Raw genomic sequence first — 19,548 nt, 5'->3', positions numbered from 1 at the left:
GTGACACCAGCTGACAGCTCAGTGGCTGGAGAATGTAAATGTCTCATTTTTGGAGCAGGTTGCAATCTTGTTTAAGGATTTTATAGTGAGCTGTCTCTTTAAGGCTCCTAAAAAGGGATCCCTGTCTTGACTTTGTTGTGTCACTGTTGTGTTTTCCATTTACATCGTTATTTTATGCATAACTGACACCAAAAATGGATAATAAAAATATATAACCTCATTCTCATCATCAAAAGCATATAAATAATGTTATTGGAATTAATGTACGCAATTGTAGGCTATATGTTGCTCTTAAAAACAAATTGAACTTACGACTTACTGAACACACGATTATGATTTTATCTTTGGCAACCAAAATTTTTTTTTCTGATTTGCGGCCAGTTTTACATAAAGATCTTCGAAAGATTTGAAGGTTAGAGCTGATCTTGGATCTGTGCGTTGCGATGACACTGTTAACTTCCGGGTATTCGGCGGCATCGGAAATACTTCACTACAGAGAGAAAGGCGGATCCCTTCGACTATTGCTCTCTTTGAAACTTATTTTAACAAATTATACGTACCCTGTCTACACCTGCACGTGCCAGGTGTTTGTCCTTAGTTATTATTTGATTCTTGAAAGTTGTACGTTCATATTTTGCACTTGCCTATTAAGTCAGCCTTACGTCCCTGTCTGACTCGGAGAAGTTTTGTCTGCTGTGAATGTGATAGCTAGACTGCTACAGTAGTAACGTTACGTTAGCATAACTTGACAGCTGCCTTTTTTAAACAACAGGGAACTCACACTGTTGCAGCGATCTGTTGTGCGGCACAAGAAAATGGGTGATAAAGAATTGATGTGGGCCTTGAAAAATGGAGACCTGGACGAGGTGAAAACCCTTCTCGTGAAGGTAAGTTTTAATTAATTTGCAGTGGGGTGGATTATGTTCCACTAACAGTCTAGTGTTAGCGGCGTATGGCCTTGACCATGAACTACTGCTAGCACTGGCCCTACTGTAATGCCGTTAGCTGCCGTTAATTGCTAACTAGCTAGGTAGGTAGCTAGTCCTTGGCTGATCAGCGATTTTACGAAGTTAGAATAGCGAGCGCCAAATCGATGTGTCTTGGTAGCCAGCTAGCTAGCTAGCTTGCCAATGGGCTACTGTGGAGCTGCTAAATGCTGTAGCTCTAGCTGTATTGTGCAACAGCTTGTTGAACTCCTGATTGACAAGCATCACGCTAGCTAGCCAGTCAGTTAACTACAGCACCAAACGGAATAGTGCTAGCTAGTCTAGATAACTACGCGAAGTATAATGTAACAAACGAATGTAATTCTGACTGCATAGATGTTTACACGCTTAGCAACTAGGCTATTGCGTCCACAAACGACAGTATTGTATGCTCCTAAGCTAGTTAACGCCGGTACGTAACAACTAGCATAGCGGCCAGGCAGGGACCCAAAAAGACCTGAGGAGGGCTTAGCTACTGGACTTGCAGCTAAGGGTGGGTGGGGCAGCCTCGAGCTTTGTCTTCAGCTAGCCATCTTTTGCAACACGTCTCTTACACAGTTCAAAGATTCACCGTACGGTGTATTAAAAGATATACTCACATGCTACCCTGCAACCATTTTAGGAAGTGTTCAGCGATTGCTTTCTTTCTCAAGTAGATATATTTTCAAATATTTAGTTGCATTGACTGGGAATCTATGATGGATATTAAAGCAGTCCACGCTGCAATAATCCAGATTCAAGAAATAAGTCACAGTTACATGGCTCGGTTTGGAGGCAGAGGACAATACGTATTGAAAATACTGGTTTTGAGGTTAAGGTAGCCTCCTTAAATACCTTTTAAATGGAGCCTCTACACCTTAAAGTAGGTATGTGGCCCAACCACCATTTATTTCAGTTCCAATTTCACATTAGCAAGCTAGGCTAAGCATTCCGTTTTGGGATGGTGACCTGTGTTTAGTACCCAACATCCATTAATAAACTAGATTGAATAGGCCTATCCTTAAGTTTGTTTTGTACAATAAATTGGGAATACCCTTCCCTTTATTCGTTATCTGTCTTGCCAACTGGATTTCATCTGATTTAATATCTGTTCGGTGACATCCGCCTTGTGAAATACCCTAATTGTGTTATAGAGACCAGCAAAATGTCACGCAAGATCAGTAGCAATCTTGCAGTCTGCATCTCTATTGATCTTGACCCTCTGATTTTAATTCCTATTTGATGGAAGGGGGAAGCTTGGTTCAGTTGTAACCATGCAATTTCTGGGATGGATTTCACATATACAGTTGCTCAAATGATTGCTCATTTGGAGGCTTTCCAACACAGCTCACAGACATTTCAAATATCTCTATGCAGATTTTTAACTAATCATATGGCCTAGCCCTTACTCATTAGCAGTAATGAAACCATTTCAATTAGCCCTCATAATCCATTCACGTGGGTCTCATAAGGGCTCCTGGAGGTAACATTTAAAACTGTTAGAAAGGGAGATGAGATTTCCATCGTCTCTAATGGATTCAGCAGGATTGAGTCGGGGAATTAACAAATGGAATCACATCTCTGTGTGTTGTCCTTGACCTTCTGGGGAGGTGGAGGTGGGGATGGAGGGTGTGCTTACTAGGGCCAGTCCTTGGGGCTCTGTTGTAGGTGATAGGGTTTTGGGTGGCCAGGTGGTTGATAATGCACTAGTGATGGGGTTGGCCTAGCTTCCATACAGGTGACTGTCAGGGAAGTAACAGTTTCCTCACAAATTGGACTTGTGAGAATTAAGTGAAGTTATTGGCAAAAAAACATACCAGGATCTCAAGAAGAATGTCTAGTGCCTTTTTTAATCAGAGATTCCTCTAGGCTGTGTTCCAGGTGTGGCAAAGCAAGACATGTACTGTGGCGAAGTGTTCTGTTGCATCTCTGTGGCTGTGAGATCGGACCCGGCCATGAGTACGTCACAGTCAAGTCTAGCCTCGTGGCGGTAGCTCTCCCAAGCCTGTGTGTAACCCTTTCTAAACTGTGAGGATTATCCGTTCTTCTGGGGGCTCGCTGCTGCCTTTATCAGATCTTGCAGCTGTTTGTGGGAATCAGTGGAGAAGAGAACCATGCTGTCTCTTAACAGCTACAGATCGAGATCAAGTCAACTTCAGAGCGTTGTGTGGCTCCCCTGAACGCACGCACACAATATTGTGTCAAAACGCTGTATCAGGAAACACACCAGGTGAAAGGAAGTTGTGATGACATCCATGTTGACCTCCCGGTGTGTGTGTGTGTGTGTGTGTGTTTCTCTTCATCTTTCTCATTGCCTCCCTCCCCTCCCTCCTCTAGGCGGAGGATGTTAACCGAACCCTGGAAGGAGGCAGAAAGCCACTGCACTACGCCGCTGACTGTGGCCAGGCTGAGATGCTTGAGTTTCTGCTCTCCAAGGGAGCTGACGTCAACGTAAGTCACATGACTAATAAGGGGGGGGTAATCCAAAGTGTTGACCATTTCCTTTCTGTGTATGGGTGCACTGCAACAAGGAGTAGACCAATGTGTCGTGTTCTTTCACATCCCCACCACAGTCCAACTCGTTAGACCACATATTCTGTTAGTGTTGGGCCTACGATCCTCACCAGAGGAGTGGGGGACGTGTCTTAACAAAAGAGACACCATTTAGATGTAGGCTGGCTGAACTAGTGTAGGTTTGGAGGAACTTTATGTTGAACGTTGGCAGTTATGTGTCAACATTTGCTGAAGTAATCTTTCAGTGTAGCTGTTGGTTTCTCTCATCTTGCCCTATGAATGGCTCTTGGCAATCCGATTTAAACACATTTATATTAACCTTTTTGTCCTGAAACCAGTCGGAACACGTTGAGCTCTCCTGCTGTTATGCAGAGCTACGTTGGGGGAACTCTCCCAGCAGAGCACTGTTTGTCCTCACAGCCTCTCCTGTATCTGCCCCCATCATCAACCCTCCTTTCACTCTTTCCAACATCCAGCCGTCTGGTTGTGGGGATAAAAGAAGTAAAGTAACGGGTTAGCCGCCACCGCCCCCCCCCCCTCCCCCTCCCCCCCTTCCTCTTTTATGGCAAAACATTTTTCTTGAGAAAGCGCCGCTCTTTTCGTTCCTGTCCGATAAGACTCAGGTTCCCCAAATGGAGAGTCAGAGATGAATCCAGTGGCAGAGTGGCCTCCTCTCCCTATAATTCATTGATGTGATAAGCAGAAGGAGAGGGAGGGAAGTAAAAGCGTTCCCTCCCAGGAGTTATTTCCTCAGATAATGAGAGTGATGTGCCCTTGTGCAGGAGGCAAGAGCAGCAATGATCCACTGATGTATGTAGCCTGTCCATGCAGACCTGTTATCTCTCTCTCTCTGCTCTTCTCCACCCCATCTCTCTCTACCTCTCTCTCCCCCCACAGGCTGCAGACAAACACGGCATCACTCCCCTGCTTTCTGCCACTTATGAGGGCCACCTCGCCTGCGTCAAGCTCCTGCTAGAAAAGGTACCATCGGTCTCGTACATGCGCGCCTAACACACACACACACACACACTGTGCCTGTCACTGCATCACAAGCTGTGTGTGAGCAGTGACTGCTGATGAGGTAACTTGTGTCACAAAGGGCCACAAAAGAGGGCCCCAGTGGTGCCTGGCCCTCGCCTCTGTTCGGTGGAGGCTGCTGGAATGTTCCCAGACACCGCGCAGCACTCCTGTTGTTTATTTGTTTTTCAAGCCGTCTCGCTTTTGTGCTATCCCAACACTCACACCCTCGCTCTCAAACTCTTTCTCTCCTCCTTCACGCTGGTTGTCCCTTCCCGCTCATTCACTCAGGCTAGGGTAGTCTGTACAGTCATACCACCTGTCATTCACAATGCACATGCTGTAGAGAATGACGGCACTGACATACTGGTATTATTTTCTTTCATAGACTACTAGTCAACAGTACTGAGTGGGAGAAACTATGAGGTGAAGGGTCCCTTTGTTTTGTCTGACTTCTCAGGAAGCTGTGATTTGTGTACTGTGATGGATGCCTAGATTTATGCCTTCCTGGCTGAATGAGCTGCATAGCTTTTCATAGATGAGACATGTCAAGGTCTGACCTACATCCTAACTTATATAACTACGGGCCTAGTCCCTGTTCTGCAGAGGCCTAGTAGATGTCCTTGGCTCAGAGAGATGGGGGTAACTGTGTGGCAGGCCACATAAAAATGACTGATGTCCCTCATTCCCTCACAGCAGACCAGAGGGGTCTGGCTACTTCTCCAAACGAGATCAAACTACTGTGAAATGAATATCCCCTTCCGTCTGACTGTCACACTACAACACGTCCACAAAAATTATCTTTCCTGTCATCACCTTGAAATAAATGTGTCTCTTATTTCCACGGTCGACAACTTGCTCTGCGATAGCCCACTTTGTCATTTCCTAAAAATTATGAACTTAGTTTGTGTCTTGGATGTGTAAGGTGTGTGTGTGTGTGTGTGTGTGAGAGAGTAACATGGGCTGGTAATATTCCCAGTGAGTGAGCAGCTGTCTCCCTCAGCTAGGCTAAATGAGACGGGGTAAATGGACGCTCACGCTCAACGGTTCGCTGGGTCTGTCTCTGACCCTGTTCCTCCTCCTCTCCGCTCCTTCAGGGAATGTGCCCCCGGTATAGATATCTTTGGCGACGACAGCGCTGCTCCACGCTGGAGCTTCTGGCCCGTGTCGGTGGTATGCAACTGAGACTGGCACTCTCTGGACAAAGTCCACAGTCACTAAACCTGCCAGATGGAAAATTCCTCGTTGCGACTCGTTCGTGAGTCCGAATCTTGACGCACACAATCTTGAGAAGTTCCCCATGCCCATCAGTCAGATGGGAAGCCACGCTCCACCTGTGGGTTTAAGGTGAGCCGGTGTCCCAACAGACTCATCAGAGCAGGGATTAGTAATGAGCAGGACCCTGAGGCGACCCACGCTGCAGCTGCGGGGATTACAGCCGCTGAGCGCAAAGGTCACGGCTCACCCCTGGGACCGGTCCATCTCCTCACTGGCACCTGCCTCTCCCACCTCCCTGACTTTCTCCGTGAAGAGCGGAGGAACTGAATACGTCAGCCCTGACCACCTCAGCCTTTTATCCTTTGGAGGAGTTTCTGCTCTGTTGGATGAAGTGTTTTTTGCTTATTCTGAGTCCGGAAGGTGCAATCACACCAGTGATGGGATATCGGTTTGAATTAATTAAGCATTCATTCTGGCATATCAAGGAGAATCCACAATCAAAAGAAGCGTAGCTGCTGGGGAGCCTCCTGGGAGACGGCCTCGGACTCCTCCCGTGGACGTGCACAGTGCTTGGTGGTAAATTATGAAAGTCCTGTTTAACCCTCATTGGGACCCTGGTGGTCATTTAGAAGGAATGTAGGAGTATGAGAAGGCAGGGGTGCTGACTGGCAACCAGAGGCCGGTCACAGAAAACAAGACCTTGATTATTATGAATAAACACAGAAGAGGCCCTCCCTACGCCCTAAGCAGGACTGGGAGCTGCTGATATCTGTCATACATCAGCAGCCCCCCCTCGTAACTGTTTGACTACCTTGCGCCTGAGAGATTGTAGCTTTACAGTGAAGAATGTGACAAGATTTCTCATTTGGATAAGGGGTGGGACCAGTTACAGGAAATGCGTGTCTTCCGCTCTAAATTTAGCATGCTGAACTGCACCATCAGCATGTGTGGTGGAGGTGATAAGTGTGAAGAAATATGAGTTTGACCTAAGTCGTGCTGTGTAGATATTAGCATTCACAAAGTATCTTGTGTCATGCCCGTACTCCTACCCCTTTTTAAAATAAATTGGTTCAGTTCATGCCTTTTCTATCTATCCTATCTATTTATTTTTTTTGGTCTGTTACCCCTAGCTTCCTGACAAACTGTGGTTTTTCAATCTAGATCGTTCAGGAAATGACCTCCCTCCTCCCTGACCCGAGGTCTTTCCCACTTATAAATTAGATTATTGTGATGGTGAATCTATCACCATCCTGACCACTTTCCCTATCCCTACCTTGAGTCATGCACTTCTACAGACTGTGCCGATATCTATCGATTCCCCCCCTCATTGGAAGTGACGTAAACATTCCTCTTTCCTTCCCTACAGCACCGGACTTGAGCCTGCAGGTCAATAGACTCCTGTAAGCATCACATTTATAACCACCCCTGAGGGGACATCCTTAGGTAATGGGTTATGTATGGGGTCCTCTCATCTTCACTCGATAATGGCATAATGATAAGTTAAACAGACACCTGGGGTGACAGGCTTAGCATTAGTTTTCTAGCATTTGACTCCATCAGCTGATTAGCTAGCACGTGTCCATCCATGAGGATGGTCTCTGTTATGTGCATGCATACCCAGCGAGTTGTCTCATTCATGAGGCTAGTCCGGCTTAGTGTTGGTGTGTGGTGTGCCAGCTAGCTCGTTATTTAAGTAGTTCGTAGAGAACGCTGCTTGGAGAATTGGGCAGTGGAGACATGGACACTTCATATGCTGAGAGAGGCAGCAATGGAAGGAGAAGGTGCAACTGGAAGTGTGCCTCTCTTTAGAGCTCCCCAGGGAGTTTTAATGGGACTCAGTCTGACGCGGTCCTGCTGGGACTGTCCAGGTATAACAAGTGTTGCTAGCGAGCGAGCTCATTATACGCTACCTGTGCCTTGCGGGTGAGACAACTTGCTAACTGTGTAGCCACGCACAAGACCCTGAGCTTCTCTCCGGCTGTTGGTATGTGCTGATGGCGCCCCTTCCAGGTACTGAGGTCAAAGGCAGCCCGCTACATCGGGGTCTTCGGATATTATCAACTACTAATGACTTCCCCAGAGCTACAGCATCCTTCCTCTTCTCAGCCTGAGGAGCTGAGAACACAAATGACCATAGACCATGTCTTCACATACCTGACTGGAATTTGGGCTTTCCTAAACCCCACCACCAAAACTTTGTGCTTTTCATTCTACTTTTATGTGAAATGGCTGCCTCAATTAGTTTAAAGTTTGAGGGCTGACTGAAATCTGGCAGTAATCCTTTCTGATGCAATTTGCACCTCCAACCTGGTCAATATTCAGCTATGCTAACGAAGGGGTTAGCCCCTAGTAATAACTGGAGAGTTCAACTTTCTGGAAACCCTTTTATCCTTAATCAGAGCTGTGTTTCTGACAGGTTAGCCATCTAGCTTGGTTTAATCCATATGCCTGGGCTTCACTCTGTTTCTCTTTTGACATGGCTCACAGAACCCAGTCAAACCCAAACTGGGTCAGTCCGTTTCCACTGTTGTCGCCATTTCTCCACACAACAATGAGAGTCTCTGCCCAGGCTCCCTAAGCCCCTCGCTAAGAGGCTAAGGCTGGCAGGCCAGACAAAGAGCCGCCTCTCTCCGGACTGTGTCTCCGTACTCCTTCTCCACTCACAACGTTGTTGTGAATGCAGCACGTCTCCCGTCTTGCCCTCCTCCCTGGCGTGTCTGCTGCATGTCTGTCCTGTTTGTAGCCCTCACGTTATCTTTGTTCTTCCTCATTCTCATTCTTTCCCAGTCTCTCCTCGTTACTCAGAGCTGTCTTGCATTCTCCGGCTGTGGACGTGTGCCTGACCCGACCGACCGACTGTCTGGCTGACCAGCCTTGATTGAGAGCTTGGCGAGGGTTAGGGGAGCATGTAGTAAACACGTACACCTGTGTGTGTGTGTGAGAAAAAGATGACCTCCGCCCTGCTTTGTTGAGGCAATGGCAGACCCTGGCCTTGGGTGGAAGGTTGGAGGCCAGAGAGGAGACGGCATGGAGGCCAGAGGGAGGAGGCACCCTGCTGCTCTTACCTTGGCGCCTCGAGAGAGGTGTCACCGAGAGGCCCGGCTACGACAACCATGCCTAACATCGATCTGTCTTCATCTTTCCTCCCTCCCTCTCTCCGCCATCCTCTGTAGGGAGCCGACAAAGAGCGGAAAGGACCGGACGGCCAGAGCGCCTTCGAAGCTGCAGAGAGTGATGCCATCAAGGCTCTCCTCAAGTGAGACGCTGGAGGAAGGGGCAGAAGAGCTGGATGGATGGATGGATGGACGAACAGACAGACGGATAGACGCGGTGTTCCCTGGACAGCCAAGAGGCATACACACCTTTTCCCGCCCTCCAGCCTGTCTTGGCACTGCTTTTGTCTGTTTGTAGGGTTCGATTTTGAGGTTTCCTTTCATTGATTTCGATTTTTATTTTGTATGTTTATTTTATTTTCTTCCTCTTTTCACCTTGTCTTTTAGTAGTAATTGAATTGAATGGATGGACTTATTATCATGTTTCCCTTAGGGACCAAACACTGAGGGACATAAGCCACACCTGGACCTGAAAACAGCACTCTTAACAAAAAGAAAACGAGAAAAACAAGCTTAGTACTTCAGTTTCACAGCTCTGCGCGCAGTACTTTTTCTTAGCAAGAAGAAACTGATTCAATAGTAATGCAAGAAGAAACTGATTCAATAGTAATTCAACAATGTGTTTTTGTTTGTTTTTTTTCCACAGCAATATTAAAGTTGTCGTATGGCCCTCTGGTTGTAGTTATGCAAACATCAGCTATAGATACCTTAGATTAGGAAAATAAGATGGTTGAAAAGATTCCATTATCTCTATCTACATGTATGTGGCCTCCTCTTTTCCACTGTAGTATGTGTGTTGAACAGACCGGCTCACTATTATTATTATTATTATAATTGATTTTAAGAGTTTGTCTGGTGAGGGTTGGTCATAATTTATTTCCCAAGGCAACCTAACTGCTTTACATATCACACTAGTGAGTTCATGATCACCAAGGTTACTATAGTAGCATATAACCACATCCCCACTTGACCAATCGCCATGTTGGCAAATGAAAATAAAGAAATCAATGTTGTGATATTGCGCCATCCGTTCTTGAAACATTTTCTGTCCAGATAAATGACTTGAAAACATCACAGAGACGATAAAAGGCAGGGCTTTTTCGAGGATGCATTTATTTCTCTTTTGAGTGAATTTGTTTTGAACGCTGCTCTGGTCTGAAATCCTCGGTCGCTGCTGCCTGTCTTTGTGTTTTTGTACTAGGTGAATCTGGCAGGTTCTGAAAAGTGAGGTTTTTGGATCAAGGTTTGAAACTGTGGATTGAGAGGCTGAGGGAGTCATCGTCATCCTCTCACTCTGGGTTTGACTAATATTGCCTGCTCTGCTGCATGTCACAAATGCCTCTGCTTCTAAGCTTTTCAAAACATGACCACTCAATTGGTTTGCTTTCAGATTAATGACAACGCAAAGAAAAAAAAAACTAATAGCAATTTCTTCTCTGACATCGTTGTGATGAAAAGTCTGCAAAAACTGAAATAAAAAAAACTTAAAATTAAGTGTTGTGTTCTGTCTGATTACATTTGAAAGATGTGTGTGTTTCACAGAACCGTGGAGGATGAGTGTGTGATTTCCTTTCAATACCCAAAAGTCAACTGTGCCTGTGCTTTATAAATTCCCACTTCACACATACCAGGCTGTGTGACTGTACCTGCAGATCCATACCTGCATCTTTCTAAGGCGACCTCCATATTAATGATGCATTATTACTTGTCGTCTTTAAACTCCCCAGTCCTTCCCAGCTGTGTCGGAGCCTACAGCTCAGTGTTTGGTGACTAGAATGAATAACAAGCAGCAGTCATTGATTCCTCATTATGCTGTCTGGTGCTCGGAGTGATGAACGTTATTAGTTTTTTTTTTTTAAAGCTCCAGCTCACTGCTGTAGTGTATTGCTTCATAGAATGGCCTCGGGAACAATGCTAGTGTCCGCTCCTTCCTACAATGACAAACACTACCTTCATATTTACAAGAATTGGCATGTGTCTGATGCTAGTGGTGGGTGTGGATCAATTCAGTTTACTGCAGCCTAAATCGTTCACAGTAATGTAGTTATGTGAATATGTAGCAAAACAAGAATTCTACCCTCAACCCACATCAAATGACAAAACATTCAACAGAAACCGATCATGAAAAATGGTGTGCCACATGATCACACTTTACACACCATTGTTTTAACAAAATATCACTAGTAGTCACCTTGTGACTGAATTATAAAGACAATTTTTCAACTAGAAAGATACTGCCTCAGAAAATAACTAAACAATAAATGATTTCGAAAATTGCAGCTGCCCCCACTGCCGTTCAGGTGCTGCCTTTAGGACTGCACCAGGCCAGTAGGCAGCTGTGTTTCAGAGCCGACAGCTGTCAGTGCATCATGACAAATAGCAGAGTTTTCAGAAAAGGCTTTTTTTTTTATCGACAGTGGCAAGCCTTGATAAGACAGCTGTTTTGTACGGAGGGGTAGAACAAAAGGTTATGATTTTCAACAACCTTGACATCTTAGTGTTTGATCCACCCTGTGTTCTCAATAGAAATGTAACGCCTGTTGTAATCTGGATCAACAGAACTGATGTCTTATTCAGAGCTACACCTGCTTACGATCCGATCCAACAATCAAGCTATGTGTGTTTAGTGTTTTGGTTGACTTCTTAATTGTCGGATGTCACTCTCCCTTGATTTTTTAAATTATTTTTTATTATCAGGCCTGTAAGAGATTAGGACGACTGACTGGGTGGGATAATCTCAATCTGCATTACACAGCATTTACAAGCTACTACGACCTCACTGGAAAGATAGATTCTCACGCAAAACCATTTACTTTAAAATGTGTTTGTAATGATTGGTTCACCAACCACCAACCCTGCACTAAGTTAGCACCAACTGCCTGACATTGGCACCCAGACTCAGTTGTAGAATGAGCTTCTGTTCTGGAGCCTGACAATCAGTTGCTTGTTGGTTTACCAGTCATCTGGCCTATAATGCTCTGCACAATGATGTCATTATAAAGACTCACAAAACTGTATGTGAATGTGAGTGAATTATACAGTAACCGGTCCTTTCTGTTTGGAGATGGTAAATGAGGTGAGTTTCAATGCTGTAGGACTGCAGTCTTTTTAATGCGGCCTGGCTGTGAAGCGTCTTTGCCAGGATGGTAAGGCTTGTTAGGCAGACAAACTCTCACTCTCCTCTCCATGTCTGATGTCTGTATCCTGTCTTCGAGTAGAATAAAGACAAATAAATTATAGCAAATAAACATTCCACAGCTGTGAAGAATTAAGATAAACTCAAACAGTCTGGTTTTCTGTTTTCCCTTGTCTTTCTTCCTCTCTTCCTTTCTTACTCCCTCTCTCTTTCTCTGATTGGTGCCTTTGCGATTAAAAATGTACTACAGCCAGGTTTTGAAAAATGGACAGCAACCGATGATTGGCAGGGACACTCTCAGCATATAAAGCACCTAATTTTCCCTTTGTCTTTGCCAAGCCAGCAAATATTATTGATGTTGTTGGAAGAAAACCTATGATTTAGACAGATGATAAACATGAAAGGAATTTGTCTCCACGTTTTCATTTAGCTGCTAAATTGCATTTTCTCTGCAGGTACGTGCTACCAGACGGCTTTCAAGTCTGTTTGTTTAGAATAGAAATCCTCTGCTTATACCTGTGTGTTAACCAATGAGCTTAACTTTGTCACACTCCCCAGTTCTATGCTTTGTGATCATAGCTGCTGCTACAACAGGACATCATGCTTCAACAAGGGGTTGTCGGATGACTAGTGTCCAGTCAGAGAGAAAATACCAGTGTTCAAACTAGCATCGGTGTTCAGGTATATCTAGCATGAGAAATTAAATAAGAGCCCCTAATTAGTTCCTTAGTGACACTGATGAGGATGAGGAGCAGTCTGTGTCTTGCATGTTGCCTTGAACTCTACTTCCCCCTGCTGTTTCAGAGGGATAACTGCAACTTCCTTTGGGATTTTCAATTTTGTGAAGTGTGCTGAATGGCAAGATTATGCAACTGGAACATGGAATAGAGTCTAATCAGATATATCATCTTGGTGAAAGACTCATTTTCAGAACAATGTTCGTGATTATGAGAGTAATTTCCTCAAATGCATGACCACAGCTCAGACAGGGTGCGGAATAGCAGCAGATTGATTGCTGAGTGTCCTGTATTACAGACATAATTGCCAGCTGCAGTAATTAGCGCACACACGCACACACACACTACCCTATTTCCCTCTGTGTGTTTCCCCCCCCTTAATAGTCGCTACAGAGATTCCATACAGAGAAAACCTTGCGATCTCCCAGCTCTAAATGAAGGCTTATGAAGTAGCAAATCCAAGTCATCAACCTAATTATTATTTGTCTTACTGCCTATGATATCCACTCTGTCACTCTATCTCTATAAACTGTTCATATTGAAAAGCAACAAATTGTTTAATTGTTCCTTTTGTTTATTTTAGATTGTACCCTTTGTGTGTGTGGGTGTGTGTGTACCTGTCTATATGTGTGTGTACATGTATTTGACATACTTGACACAGACTTTTTTTAAAGTTTGAATTATAAAGAACCCAAGGTGGAAGAGAAGATCAGTGTAGTGGTGGATGCCTCCATATCAAAGATAATCACATAAGCGCTGAGAATGTCCAATGCTAGACTTTAATTAAGATCCAGTCCAGCTTCCACAGAGAGCCTCCCTGGACAGACTCAGAGACGATGGGGGGGAGGGGGGGGGGGATGCTCCGCTGAAGAGGAGCATCAGGATGGCTGAGGAACTAGACTGGAACTGAGTTTCTTGTAATACTTTGGGATAACTATACTTTGTGTGTCATTACACCGATGTTATATAATTAGCTAGCAATTAGAAATGATTTCGTTATTTAAGTCATTGTTGTCTATAAATGCTTTATTGATCATTTATGAAAGTTTGCAACTCATTTTGTTCATTATCCGCATAAACTCTGTTAATTGCTTGTAAAAGATAGATACAAGAGTTTTCTGTCAGTGAAGAATAATTCAGTTTTCACCTTCGGTGGTGAGCTGTGGTCTTAGAGAGGGGTGACTGGTGCACAGACATAAATATCTTACACTGTTTACTTATCAATCCTGCTTTGTTTGTACTGCCAGCTAATGGGAGCTGAGCCCACAACCAGGACCCTAGAGGTGCCTCGGCGCAAATGTTCTCAGCTGGATAATCATTTGTAGAGAAATCGATGCAGCTTGAATGCTATTAGGAACATTTTAATTGGGAATAAAAGGGGATTTATAATGGCTGTTATGACGGGCTCAGTGGTCTCGGAGCTGAGCTGTATGGCTGGCAGCCATAGACGCATGTACAGCTGAGCACAGGGGCAGGCTGGGTAATTTGTTGAAGCCCCAGTGTTACCTCCTGGCGTTCCATGTCAGTGACTTTGGGAAACTTCCCCTGACAACTTTTCCCCGGTTTATCTAAACTTCCCCTGACAGCAAAAATGTAGGATTTAAAAAACAACCATATCCCTCACAGTGGTTCATGACAACACAAGAGGGCTCACAAAAGTGTTACTGACATAGAAAGACAGAAAAATTATGTATTTTAGTTGTTTGTGAACTGTTTTCTCAGCTTGTTTCACCATTTTTTCATTTTCATGGCACCAACTTTCAGCTACAGCCTCTCTAAGTTAGCCTTGATGTTGTGGCCTCATTGTGGCCCCATTGACTAAGGCCAGGTAAGACACAGGAGCTCTTAGCCTCAGCAGTGTCTCTCAGCCCTGCTGAAGGCAGGTCCAGCACTGGTAAACAGCCTTGAGTGCCCAGCAAGGTAGTCTCTCGTGCCCTACACCTCCATGGTTCCTGGACAGAATCCACAACCAGCTTTGTTGTCTCCTCATCCAGCATAGGTCCCCTACCGTGAAACCATCCAACCCCAAGCAACTCTCGACCACATCCAGAATTTACAAGATCGATTCTTACGTTTTACAGCAGAGCTAAGTGTGTGGATTAATAATTTAAAAACTGGGCTTCCGTTCATTCCATTTTTCTTCTTTTTTTGTTTTGTAGTACTTTTTGATGGAAGTTTTAGTCCCTATGAATACTGCACTATTTCATCAATGTGGGGTCAGTGCCTGATTGATAGCTTGAAACGTTTTTTTTTACACTTTGGGAAGGACTTGCTTTATTGCTTTTTCACTTTAGACAATATAATTTTAATGGGAAGTTGGAACGCTGTTTTGTTTCTAATGTTAGGTATCAGCGGTGCACTTTGGAAATGAGGGTCTTCTAATGGAGAAAATGTTATTCTGAGGCACTCTAATCCATTAAAAATACTTTCTTTTAGTGGAATATTGAATACTCGGCGGTCAACACATTTCAGCTCATCAGGGTGAATAAAATGCATGGGCACAGTTTTGAACGTTTGAAAAATGACATGCCATTGACTCAAATACTTTAAAAGCAGTGCGTCTGGTGACTTTTAATCTATTCAAATTACAGTTTCTGCATGTCTTCAGTAACAATTTTCTTTTTTTTTCACGTACACATTTGTCATTTTTCCAATCTCATTTAGGTTTATGGATCACTCCCTTGAAAAAGGCTTAAAGGATAGAACCTTTAGTCGACTGAACAATAATACAATCCTTCATCTATTCTCAATCTGACACTGAGGTATAAAATCTTGAAAGATCTTCTTTGTCTTTCCCATTGATTCATTTACTTTCTCTAGGCCCCCACTCGTCCCCACCAGCATGATAGAAGTATTGACCGATAGACGTCATCACAGAATAGGTAGCATTCAGGGCAGGGTTGACTCCATTATGACAGTGCTGATGTCTCCCTTCCCATTGTCTTTGACTCTGAGTAATGTCTGCTTCTTCAGCTGTAGGACAGGTCACAGCAACCATCCGTCTACCTGCCTTTCAGCGCTGTATCAAGGTCCCGCACACTCCCGGGGAGAAAGAGAAGTGCAGCTGAGAGAAACATGCAGCTTCCTCACAGTCTGTCCTCTTCTTTCAACTGGTTCTTTACCCTGTGTGTTCCAGTGAATAGGTATTGGTCTTAATGGGGCTTTTTAATGTTGCTTGTCTCTGTCTGAATAGGCCAGACCCAACAGAGATTGTGGAAAAGAGCTTTCTGCAGAACTTGGCACTGCCAAACAAAAATGATTCTGAGCCCTCGTCAAGGACCCTTGTGGGCTAAAGGGTGCCTGAATAAAGAGTCTCATTAAAAACTGCGGTGAGTAAGCATGTTTGATATCCTTGAGAGGCCGGATAAGTTTAAGGTTTAGGGCTAGTTTCAAGTCCAAGAGAAGGAGTCAGTTAAGGCCAACATCCGGACTATCAGAACTTTCTTGTTCTCAATCTGTCTCTCCCTCTCTCACACTATCCTGTTCTCTCTTCATCTGTTTCTCTCTGTCTCTTTTTATATAACTTGCAAACATATCAGCCTGTGGGTGGCAGAGGGGGACAGCTTGATGCGGCTCATTGATTATGTGGTTGTCCATGCATGTTATGCAGACTAGAGGAAACTGTGATGAACCCTAAATGGGCTGAGAGGGGCCGTATTTCAGTGTATCGATCACGCCATTAAATTGTCATAGGGTTTCTGAAGGACCATGTTTATATATTTTGTTGATAAATTATGCCGATTCTAACGGTGTGAGTCATGAACTGTACATAGGTGTCAAACTCATCCTATTACAATGGCCTTGAATGTGAGATAGTGTAATATCTCTAGAAGGCATTGTGTTTATTGGTATAGACTGCAATTTGAGATACTGTACTTCCCTTGTTTGTGTTTGAAACTTGTTTTTCCATCAAAGATGAATAAGCTGATGTGTGTCCAGAACTGTTGTGCGATGGTTCAGTCACACGGGAAAACGGACACGATGTGTCAGCAAACTTGGAGACCTCTTAACAGTTTGATTGTTCTTTCTGCATGGCTAAGAAAGGACCGAAAAGGCCCAGGAACATGCTTAGGGAGGTTACGTACTTGATACTTCCTTCACCTACCCTACGTTTTCCAGATGAAAAAAGGCAGAGTAAGAGGGGGAAAGGTTTAGAAGAAACTTCAAACTTCTAAGATGTGCCGTCATGCCTTCTCCCCATCTCTGCTTCTCAGACCTGAAGCTTTATCAATGTCCACACCCTGGGGACACCAGCCACATTGGAGCCAATTATGTGGCCATATCAAATGGTGTGTGAGTCCCAACCATTCCTTCACTCTGTCAGCATTGGAGCTAGCTGATGCTAATGACTACTGGCAGTAAAAAAGCGTGTTTAAGCTACCAGTAGTTAGCTTTTCTGGGGGAACAATTAGGCCTACAGTATGCCTGTTTACATCTGTTACTGGCCTGCGATTACCATGGAAGTGATTTGAGAACTGAGGTTAAGGGGCTGGAATGAAGACGTAATTCTGAAGTCAGTGAAGCAGTTACTCGCTCCAGTGCTCTTAGTGCACAGTGACAGAAAGTGCAAATACCTTTCCACAGTCAATACTTTCTACATCACATGTTCAATTGTCTCCTTTGTTCTCCAATTGGGAATAGAATCACCCATCAAAAAATTTGAGTCTAATTTAATTGTAATCTTTGAAGAGAATAGATTACGTACACTCAATTAACCTTTCTTCTGTTTTCCTGAACATACGTTCTGCATATCATTTGTGTTTTCAGCCGTGTCTTCCAATTTAATTTTCTCTCAGTGGATTGGTTTATGAGCAGACATTCTGTATCTATCAAACTCAACTATTTGGTGGATAGAGAATGTGGGTGACTATAAGGGGCGTTCGGTAACCAGTCTCCTACACATCTGCTAGACATTGGTGTCTGAAGAAGCTAAGATGATGATGTTATGTGTTAGTCTTGAACACTAGGGATGATACCCACTGAGACCGTTGTATTTCGCTTCATTTTTGGCCACCTATGAGAAGCATATTGGAATATATTCTCTGTAGTCTTCTGACATTTTTTTGGTCTGTCTGGTCATTACAATGTCTTTAACTTGGTTCTTATTCCAAGTCTCTCCAGTGACTTTGCAACAGTGCCTCATTTCAAGAATGTCTATAAATGTGGAATGAATTCCATTCAGTTCTGACAAGGCAAGAACTGTGAATTCTGCCTCCAATTATTCCAGGGCCCCAGTCCAAATGCACAGGCACACACATTTCAGCTTTATAACTAACATTAGATTGCAACATCATTTTTCTGTCGAGAAGGGACACCTTAAAAAAGGGGCACCTATTCATCTCCCACTGAAGAGCCTTACCCTGCACATCAGAACAGGCCATTAGCATTGAGATGGAGAGAATGAGACAGAGAGCCCTGCAAACATCGCCTCTGATGAAAGTCACTGGCATCTTTGATTGGATGCTCTGGATGCAAGTTGACATGAGGTCCCCGACTTCCAAAAAGACCCTTCCTCTCAGCGCTTTTTAAGTAGTTAGGTTAGGTGTGGGGGAAGCTGATGAAAGTATGATATTCTGTGGGGGTCCAATATTGACATTTTGAAGAGGAGGTAGTTCAACTGTTGAATGTTTCTGAACATCATTCCCCATCTTCCTGATTTGTTCATTTGGGGTGGCTGAGACATCTGTATTTCCATTAAGGGATAAATAAAGTTTGATCTAATCCATACTATCTTCTCCATATGTATATATAGCCTGCTGAGAAACAGGGAAGAAAAAGGTTTTAAAATGTTTCAGTTTAACATAATATAAACATGTAAAGAAAATAAATGTCACAAAATATGTTTCTTATTTGTTAAAACTGGTACCAGTTAGAATTGTGTGGCTATTCCTGAAGGGGTTTACATTCGTGATATTATAAGCCGTAGATGTCCTCTCAAATGCACAAATACAATTAATACAAAGGGCAATAAAGTTGCAAAGATACAAGCCCAAAACCAATGTTCACGATAATGACTATAATCACAAGACAATAATGTTACTATACTATACTATAAAATACTATACTTTATACTGTAGTATAAAATGAATTGGTGTGTGGGTCTCAAGAGGATGGCTTCATTGATGATGATTGACCTTTGAGGTTCACCTTTGCCCTCAAAGGAAAGTTATTTCTCTAGGTGTGTATTTCTCTCCACACCTACTTGCAGCTGTTTGGTTTTTGTTTTGGGTTAGCCCCCTGGTTGAGGCATCTGTTTCTGGTCTCTGTGTTGGTGCAGAGCGTCACCGAGACCCTCCTGAGCATAAGGACTGAGGCAGCATCTCTCTCTCTCTCTCTCTCTCTCTCTCTCTCTCTCTCTCTCTCTCTCTCTCTCTCTCTCTCTCTCTCTCTCTCTCTCTCTCTCTCTCTCTCTCTCTCTCTCTCTCTCTCTCTCTCTCTCTCTCTCTCTCTCTCTCTCTCTCTCTCTCTCTCTCTCTCTCTCTCTCTCTCTCTCTCTCTCTCTCTCTCTCTCTCTCTCTCTCTCCATAATTACAACCACCCCTGAAGTTGATTTAGTTTAACTCCACACAAACTCCTCAAGGTCCTCAGCCATCGTTTGTACTCTGTATACTGAAGAAAGCTTTGTGCGGTCGTCACACAATTGAAAATAATTCTGAACAACTTGTCTCTGTCCATCAAATAAACAGGGAATATTATAAAAGAAGGATTTTGAAAATACTATTTCCATCCAGATCCTCTTTATGTATGGCCATTGGTAGTAACTTGTAGCCATGTGGAGTCAAGTTTACAGCATTTTGGTTAGCCTTGCCTATTCTAATGACCAATATTCAGGATGTGAGATCACATGT

At 43.9% G+C, this 19,548-nt stretch overlaps 1 protein-coding gene across 1 annotated transcript; it reads left to right on the top strand.

The window, feature by feature from the left end:
• The first annotated feature begins 467 nt into the window (after positions 1–467).
• mtpn (myotrophin) lies at positions 468–9,467 on the top strand. Its single transcript, XM_067254439.1, has 5 exons — positions 468–584; positions 773–887; positions 3,303–3,416; positions 4,377–4,460; positions 8,888–9,467. Exons 2-5 carry the CDS (start codon positions 816–818, stop codon positions 8,972–8,974), a joined length of 357 nt encoding a protein of 118 aa, XP_067110540.1. The 5' UTR covers positions 468–584; positions 773–815; the 3' UTR covers positions 8,975–9,467.
• Positions 9,468–19,548: the final 10,081 nt, after the last annotated feature.

Source organism: Osmerus mordax, chromosome 17, assembly GCF_038355195.1.
Source record: "Osmerus mordax isolate fOsmMor3 chromosome 17, fOsmMor3.pri, whole genome shotgun sequence".
Taxonomy (NCBI): Eukaryota; Metazoa; Chordata; class Actinopteri; order Osmeriformes; family Osmeridae; genus Osmerus; species Osmerus mordax.
Note: the sequence above shows the minus strand (reverse complement) of the source record. Positions and strands in the feature narration are given on the sequence as shown.